Source organism: Bos indicus, chromosome 4, assembly GCF_029378745.1.
Source record: "Bos indicus isolate NIAB-ARS_2022 breed Sahiwal x Tharparkar chromosome 4, NIAB-ARS_B.indTharparkar_mat_pri_1.0, whole genome shotgun sequence".
In the NCBI taxonomy this organism is placed as follows: domain Eukaryota; kingdom Metazoa; phylum Chordata; class Mammalia; order Artiodactyla; family Bovidae; genus Bos; species Bos indicus.
Window position 1 is genome coordinate 95,592,154 of NC_091763.1, and position 9,459 is coordinate 95,601,612.

The 9,459-nt window shown below is 37.8% G+C and overlaps 1 protein-coding gene across 7 annotated transcripts in view; it reads left to right on the top strand.

The window, feature by feature from the left end:
- Positions 1-9,459, top strand: part of MKLN1 (muskelin 1) — a 391,490-nt gene that overhangs the window by 372,092 nt on the left and 9,939 nt on the right. For all 7 annotated transcript variants that reach the window (XM_070787309.1, XM_070787311.1, XM_070787312.1 and 4 more), the window contains one exon: positions 4,256-4,310. In XM_070787309.1, the coding sequence (XP_070643410.1) occupies positions 4,256-4,310 (55 nt within the window). The remainder of the gene's footprint in view (positions 1-4,255; positions 4,311-9,459) is intronic.

Consider the following 9,459-nt stretch of genomic DNA (forward strand, 5'->3'; position numbering starts at 1 on the left):
AAAAGCAGTTCCAATTTTATACTAGCAATGAGCACTTAGAAAATGAAATATTTACTCTCTCTCTATTCTGCCTTTTCACTTTAGTTCCTCATTGCTTTTTTCTCTCTTATCTATAAAAAAGAACCTGGCATCCAGACCCTGATAAGATGAGTATTTTGAGGTGCTAACCTGCCATCTTCTTGGTCAGATGGCTTTCCAAATAAAGTCATTTTCCTTGCTTTAAAAAAAAAAGAAAATTTTAAATTTTAAATTTTTGTATTAATATCATAATCAAATATACAGAAGTAAGTTATTAAAAGAAATTAAACAACACCTGAATAAATGGAGAAATAAATCACATGGTTTGAAAGACTGTAAAAGTGTTGAGATGCCCATTCTCCCCAAATTGGTTACTGCAGTTTCTGTCAGTATCCCAACTTATTCTAAAATTCAGTGGAAATGTGAAGACTCTGGACTAGCTAAAAGAATCTTGAAAAAAAAGGTTGGAGGTCTCATACTTACTACCTGATTTCAGGGCTCTGTATAGAGCCATAGTAATCACGGGGGTATGGTATTGTCTTAAGGATAGAGAAATAGATCAAAAGAACAGAATAGAATTCAGAAATAGACTCATGCAGTCAGTTGATTTTTTCTTTTTTAACCAAACACCAAGTTCAATAGGGAAAAGAAAGTCTTTTTAACAAATTATGCTAAATAGATGGATATCTCAACCCCTGTTTCACTCTTAACACAAAAATTAAGATGGATTATGGATCTAAATATAAAACCCAAAATAGTCCATCCTTAAGAAGAAAACAGATTATCTTCACCACCTTGGGATAAGCAAAGCTTTCTTGGATATGATGTAAAAGGCACTAATCATAAAGAGAAAATTTGACAAATTGAACTTCAACACAATTAAAGTTTCTACTCATTAAAAGACATTACCAAAAATTTTTTTTAAAGAGAGAGAGAGAGAAGGGAATTCCCTGGTGGTCCAGTGGTTGGGACTTTCCACTTTCACGGTAGAGCGCCTGGGTTCGATCCCTGGCTGAGGGAACTCAGATCCCAGAAGCTTAACGGTGCAGTAAAAAAAAAATAGATAAGGCACAGACCAGATAATATTTGTAGTAGATATGTCTGACAGAAGACTGACATCCAAAATATATGAAGAAGTTTCATATATTTTTAACTCGTCCTTTTATACGCCTTTATGGGGAAACAGTGGAAACAGTGTCAGACTTTATTTCTTTGGGCTCCAAAATCACTGCAGATGGTGACTGCAGCCATGAAATTAAAAGATGCTTACTCCTTGGAAGGAAAGTTATGACCAACCTAGATAGCATATTCAAAAGCAGAGACATTACTTTGCCAACAAAGGTCCGTCTAGTCAAGGCTATGGTTTTTCCTGTGGTCATGTATGGATGTGGGAGTTGGACTGTGAAGAAGGCTGAGTGCCGAAGAATTGATGCTTTTGAACTGTGGTGTTGGAGAAGACTCTTGAGAGTCCCTTGGACTGCAAGGAGATCCAACCAGTCCATTCTGAAGGAGATGAGCCCTGGGATTTCTTTGGAGGGAATGATGCTGAAGCTGAAACTCCAGTTCTTTGGCCACCTCATGCGAAGAGTTGACTCATTGGAAAAGACTCTGATGCTGGGAGGGATTGGGGGCAGGAGGAGAAGGGGACAACAGAGGATGAAATGGCTGGATGGCATCACTGACTCGATGGACATGAGTCTGAGTGAACTCCGGGAGTTGGTGATGGACAGGGAGGCCTGGCGTGCTGCGATTCATGGGGTCGCAAAGAGTTGGACACGACTGAGCGACTGAACTGAACTGAACTCCCCCTCTAACTCTTGCTTAGTTGCTTCTGGATTATTTGTCCAGTTTCTTACATTCAAAGGATGATTAATCAGGTGACTGATACCGAAATTTTAAAGGCTCCAAGTGTGTGAAATTCATCCTGAAGAATCAGTGGCATCAGTGGCTCAAGCTTTGCAAAGTGTCAAGTAACTCTGTTGAGATTCTGTTTATTTGACTTTTACCTGACCTGTTTTCCAGGATCCTCATTCAAGATAAATATAAATAGTTCTCCTAAATTTTTCTCTTATGTGCTTAGTCACTCAGTCATGTCTGACTCTGTAACCCCATGGACTGTAGTCCACCAGGCTCCTCTGCCCTTAGGGATTCTCCAAGGCAAGAATACTGGAGTGGGTTGCCATGCCCTCCTCCAAGGGATCTTCCCAACCCAGGCATCAAACCCAAGTCTCCTGCACTGCAGGCAGATTCTTTACCGTCCGAGACACCAGGGAAGCCTAAATTTTTCTTTACCAATTTGTTAAAGTACCCCGATGCAATAGTTTTGTCTTATTTTATTTTGTCATCATTCAGCTACATTGTCTGATTTAAACTGACTAACTAATCTGAGAATCTAATCAACACTTACAACATTTTTTCACTTTGAACCTTTAAAATTATATAATTATATAACACTACAATTATACATACCATGGAATACCAGTCTAAGTTGTAATTTATATTATGTATAAGCCATCCCTAAAGTTCAGTAACTGTATTTTGGGCATCAATCTCTCTATGATAGATTCCCAGATAAGTAATTTTCTTTTTCTTTTAATCAAAGTATGCTGCTGCTGCTACTCAGTCGCTTCAGTCGTGTCCGACTCTGTGCAACCCCAAAGACGGCAGCCCACCAGGCTTCCCGTCCCTGGGATTCTCCAGGCAAGAACACTGGAGTGGGTTGCCATTTCCTTCTCCAATGCATGAAAGTGAAAAGTGAAAGTGAAGTCGCTCAGTCGTGTCTGACTCTAGCGACCCCATGGACTGCAGCCTACCAGGCTCCTCCGTCCATGGGATTTTCTAGGCAAAAGTACTGGAGTGGGGTGCCATTGCCTTTTCCGTAATCAAAGTATAGTTGATTTATAATATTATATTAGTTTCAGATGTATAACATAGTGATTCAGTATTTTTACAGATTATGCTCCATTTAAATTTATTGTTAGATACTGGCTATATTCCCTGTACTGTTTAATATATCTTTGTGTCTAGTTTTTTATATATAGTAGTTTGTACCTCTTAATCTTACCCTTGTTTTGCCCCTACCCTTTCTATGTTCCCATTGGTAATCACTAGTTTGTTCTGTTTGTGAGTCCGTTTCTCTTTTGTTTTATTCATTCATTTATTTTTTAGTTTCTATATGTAAATGTTGACATCCAGTATTTATTGTTCTCTGTCTGACTTATTTCACTTAGCATAACACCTTCCAGATCCATCCATGTTGTTGCAAATGGCAGAATTTTGTTCTTTTTTATTGCTGAGTAGTATTCCAGTGTGTAGGGGGTTGTGGGTATGGATGTGTGTATACATACCACATTTTTATCCATGCATCTGTTGATGGACAGTTAGGTTGCTTCCATATCGGGCTATTGTAAATAATGGTACTATGAAACATCAGAGTGTATGTATCTTTTCAAATTAATGTTTTCAGTTTCTTTGGATATATGTACTCAGGAGTGAAATTGTTGGATCACATAGTAGCAGTAATTTTTTATTTCAGTTGACCTCTTGTTCCTTAGGAGCCTGGTGGGCTGCAGTCCAGGGGATTCCAACAGAATCAGACACGACTGAACACAGTACTAGGGACTAAATTGTTCCTTAACAAGTATATACTTTAATATATTTTTAAAATAAAATAATTCCAGGACTTAGTCTAGTATTTTGAAAAATGATAAGAGAGTCCAGTAAAAAAAATTAGCATGTTCTTTAATCTAAATACGATGTTCTTCTTTCCGCTATTTGGTGGTGAATCAGTTTGGTTCAGTTCAGTCGCTCAGTCGTGTCCGACTCTTTGTAACCCCATGGACTGTAGCATGCTGGGCTTCCCTGTCCATCAACAACTCTCAGAGCTTACTCAAGCTCATGTCCATTGAGTTGGTGATGCCATCCAACAATCGCATCCTCTGTTGTCCCCTTCTCCCGCCTTCAGTCTTTCTGTTTGGTAAATAGACCCAAGCAATACATATGGACAGACATCCAGTAACTAAATGGTTGAAATTATAGGAATTTTTTTTCTCCAGTGTGCTTACCTAGCTTGGAGAAGGAAATGGCAACTTACTCTAGTATCATTGCCTAGGAAAACCCATGGATTGGAGGAGCCTGGCAGGCTACAGTCCATGGGGTTGCAAAGAGTTGGACACGACTGAGTGACTGGCACTGCACTACCTAGCTAAGCTAATTTGCTTTCTTTTTTTCCCCACAGTTTCAGCTCCTAGCTTCAGCTCTATTTAAATCTGGTTCAGATTTCACAGCTTTAGGTAAGTATTGCAGTGTACTTTACCTGGCCATATGCCCTAGCATTGGGGAGGTTTGATTTTGATTTCTTCAAAATGAAACATTAGATGAGATGTCATCCAAACAAATGAAACAGATCTCAAAGTAACATGCAAAAAATTCTTGATAACTGGCATCAGTTCCCAGTTCATGGGTCAGCTTGCAGTTCCTGTTATACCAGTCGCTGGGTTATTATGCAAATAGACGGCACAGAAGCCTGGTCAAGTAGTTTGTGTACCATTGTTTTGGAATGCAGACTGTATTACTGATATACTTACCATGAGTTAACATTCTACCACAGAGCGAGAGGACCGCTATAAAACGTAACTTCAGAAGGTTCTTCTAAAAATTTACATAATTGTTTACCACCATTCCACACACTGAAAGGCTATTTAAGAAGGAATTCCCTGGAGGTCCAGTGGTTAAGAATCTGCCTTGCAATGCAAGGGACATGGATTCGATCCCTGGTCCAGGAAGATTCCACATGCTACGGGGCAGCTAAGCCCACGCACCACAACTGCTGGGCCTGCACTCTCGAACCCTCACTCTACGACGAGAAGCTACCGCAAGCAGAAGCCTGTGCACTGCAGTGAAGAGTAGCCCTGGCTCGCCCAACTAGAGAAGACCCACACACGCACAGCAACAAAGACCCAGCACAGCCATAAATAAACAAACTAGTTTAAAAAAATTTTTTTAAGTGTATTCAGGTTGTTAGGAGTCTCAACCCTGAGATAGAGTCTAGTTATAGGCATTATTTTAGAAAGTTCATGCCCTTTTGAATTTTATCTTTTGAAATGGATTTAGTGATAGAAAACTGGGAGCCTGGCACATAGATATTCAGTTTGAGTGAATGTGTGCCTTGTTATGTATGGATACCGCAGCCCAGAGCCATTATTTTTATTTTAATGGTGGATAGCACTAAAATGTCTCTGGCTGACTTATATTTAGCCTTTAGAACAAGAATTTCTTGGCAGTCATTTAAATATATTAAACTGTTGTCAGCAAATATTTTACCTTTAGCTTAACTCTTTTCTTTGCTCTATTCACTGTCAGCTAATATATTTTGTCAGGAACAGTTTGTCTTACTTGGATTCTAAACAGACCTTATCTAGATAGACTGAGATCAGTACAGACACAACAGAAATAAATACAAAAAGGGAAGTGTTCTGTGGAGTTTTGTTTCCTACCTTGTCTGAAGGGAAGCAATGTAGTAGTTAAGAGGGAAGAGTGTAGTATAGTGGTTAAGGGTCAGAATCTAGGTTTAGATATCAGCTTTGCCACTTGCTAATTTTAAAAATGACCTTGAACAAGTCACCTTTCTAATCATTAATCATTAATTTCTTCATCTGTAAAATGGAGGTAAGCAGAGTAGTGACCTCAGGTTGTTAAGAGAATTAAGTATTCTTGAAAACAGCAAAATGAAATGCTTAGTAAGTGTTCTATTTAGAGTACCACTTCTGTTACCTGCCTTATAAATGTAAGCTTTGTAACATTGGTGAATTTGAATAAGGAGTAAATTCAGGCTATATGCCAATTTTCATAAGGAGAAATTTGACATTTGTTTTAAAAAGTCTTTTTCATAAGGTTTCAGGCCTATTTAGAGTTCCTAGTTCTTCTCGTTCATTTTCTGATTGATTTACCTTCACTCCACTTAGAATTTAAATCGAGTGGGTTATTTTTTTTAATGTATGGATGTGTACACTTTTCATGTATAAATAACTATTTCATTTTCTAAATTATGTTTCCCCCAAAATTGGCTCAACTAAAATTTCTGACTTCTTCAGAATTCATCCAGTTTATCTTAACCTCTTAGAATTAAAAATTATTTGCTAATATTATTTGTAATTTAAAAATTTAGAAAGATGGAAAATGGTTTACAAACTGCTGGCATTGTCTTAGTTTTGAAAAATGACTGACTTCGGAGAAAAATAAACTTCGAGGTTCTTTAGCTTAGGCTGCTGTGGCTATGGCTGTGGACACTTTGAAGCTTGACTTCTGACTTTTAGCTAATTTTAAAAGCATATTTTCAGCAAGGTATGTTTTAAGAACATGAAAGTTAAAATCAGTACAGCCTTTTTGTCCTGTCACTACCATTTATGTAGTAATGATCCCGTTGCTGAGTTTCCTGGTGCCCCACACATTTTAAAGGGTGTTTTTTTTTTTTTTTTTTTAATATTCAGGTTGTCTTTGAACAACTTCCCTCAATCTCTGTCTCCTTCCTTCAAGTGTGACCACTTGCATTTGGCAGATCTTTACACACAGGCATACAGATAGAGTTGATTCCCACAATTCACAATAATATTCTATACAGTTACCTGTAACCCTGAATTTGTTTAATACTGACCCATTGCTCCTATGGAAAATACCAGAGTTAGGGTCCTGCAAGCCTCTTGTCACAGAATTTTTTCAACTAATTAATATATAATGTTGTTTTGTTACAGCAGGAACATACCTTACTTACATATTTATGTTGTTGATTCATTAACATTGAACTCATGCCAGTGGCACTGTATCTCACCCTGAGCAAAGCTTATCTAATGTGTATTTTCTTCATAAAGCACATCACAGCCTTCTTGCACTTAGGAACACTAGCCATCACTTCAGCACCTCACTTGGGGGCCATTGTAAGCAGTGAAGTCACCAACAGAAAACACAAACTGCGAAGAACATGACACCAAGTAGATGGTGAGAAGAGCACTTGTTTATAGTCTGAGAGGGGAAACAAATGGGCAGGGCACTAACTAGTTTGACCTCAGTTGAGAACGTATATTTACATGTGGCCGCTGAGATTTTTTTGCCACTTGGTGCCAATCACTGTCTGTGATTGACCACAAAAGTGGCACAATACCGATTTAGGGATTACAAATTTAGCAGGTAGACAAACGCACAATATGAAATCTGTGAATAATGAGGATCAACTGTATACGTGTACACACACACATACAGATGTTTGGTTTTATGTGTTCTGGTTCTATTTATTATGTAATATAAAAATGTGTATTCTCCACATAACTCTTTAAAATTTAACAATGTGGCTTGGAGATGCTTATGTGAAACTATACTAGATTTATTGTATTTGTAAGTGATACACAATGTCCCATAATAGGGATCTACCATAATTTAACCATTCATCTAATGATAGTGTAAATTTCACGTTCCTTATTGGTAAATGGTGAATAAAAATAAAAGATAGGTTTTCTATTTAATAAGTACTCAAATACTTGATAAAAATAAATAAATGAGCTTTAGAGTTAGACAGACATGGATTCACACTCCATTCTCTTTCCTTTCCAACTGTGATACGTTATTGAATGACTGAATCTCTCTCAAGTGTCTCATTTGAAATTGGAGTTTATGGTAACTGCTTCATATGATTTTTGTGACAGTGAAATGTGGTCATACATGAAGAACCCAGCAGGTAGTAGGAGACTGAGTGTTTATTTCCTTCCCTCCTACATCATTTGATCTCATGAAAATGATATTATAATTACTACCACAGAATCAATGTCCTCTCTTAAAAATACAATATACCACAACATTTTTTTATACCACAACATTTTTACAAATAAAACAAAGGTGGTAAATGCCCTGAAGTTGAATGTGAACAGAAACAAACATGTTTATCAAATTTGTGACATAATCAGACAATAGGGGAAAAAAGAGAATTAAGTCTTTTAAGTACAGCTTAAACTGTATACTCTCAGTGAAGTATATTCTAAAGATAGCAAAAGCAAGGAAATCTTGAATTTTGCTGGTACTGATTTGGGTATAGTAATTCTGGAACTTCTTTTGTGTGTGTTTTAGGTTGAGCAAATGAATACATATGATGATATTGCTGAGAGAGATGGTTTCCCTAGTAGGAGAAAGGAGATATAAATATGGAATGAAATAAGGAAAGGAAGAATCCCGTGAGGTTCCTTAAAAAATATTAGCAGTAAAAGCATGGAATAGTAATTTTATTCTTTTTAAAAGAGATATGTGTATTATATGTGTACATATATATAAGTCCTAGAAACAGCACCACTGATCTTGGTTTGTAAAAATCATTTGCCACTAAAAGAAATTAGAGCTGTTAGGGAAAATGATAGATTCCAAAGCTGTGTAAAGATAAGCTTGGAGATCCTACTGTGCCAGAAAGCGAGGAGGTACTCAAAAAGTAATGGAGTAAGTCAGAAAGAGAAAAACAATTATCATATATTAATACACATATATGGAATCTTGAAAAATAGTACTGATAAACCTATTTGCAGTGCAAGAATAGAGACGTAGATTTAGAGAGCAGACCTGTGGACATGCCACGAGAGGGTGGGATAAATTGAGAGGATAGCATTGACATATATGCAGTGCAATGTGTGAAACACTGGGAAGCTGCTGTATGGCACAGGGAGCCCAGCTCAGTGCTCTGTGCTGACCTAGAGGCTGGGATGGGGGTGGGGGCAGGAAGCACAAGAGGGAGGAGATACACGTATAGTTCCAGCTGATGCTTCTTGTTGTACGGCAGAAACCAACACAATATTGTAAAGCAATAACCCTCCAATTAAAAATGTTGCTTCCATCCTCTGGGAGGACATTCTTCTGGACTATCTGAATTTTCACTCAGTTCTTTGAGACTTCTTCCAGCTCTCAGTGGCATAATGATTTTATACTGATTTCTAAGTAAGTGTAAGTGTCAGTCGCACAGTCACGCCCAACTCTTTGTGACCCCATGGACTGCAGCCCACCAGGCTCCTCTGTCTGTGGGATTTTCCGGGCAAGAATGCTGAAGTGGGTTGCCATTTCCTTCTCCAGAGGATCTTCCCGACCCAGGGAACGGACCCAGGTCTCCTGCACTGCAGGCAGATTCTTTACTGACTGAGCTACAAGGGAAGCCCACTGCTTTCTAAAGACCCCTTTAATTTTTATTAGATTTTTATTATCAAAACAGTTTTAGTGGCCAAAAACATTAAAAAGAAAAGAGATGAAAATTCCTCAGTGGACTAGAAGAGGAAAATGCTTACAAAGAAAGGAAGAGAAATCAATATTAGTTACTAAAATACTAATCATTCTGCTGGGTGGTATTCAGATAAGTGCACTTAATCTGTACTGTAAAGGTTATGACATAAACAGGATTATCACAGATTTGTAGCTGAGGAA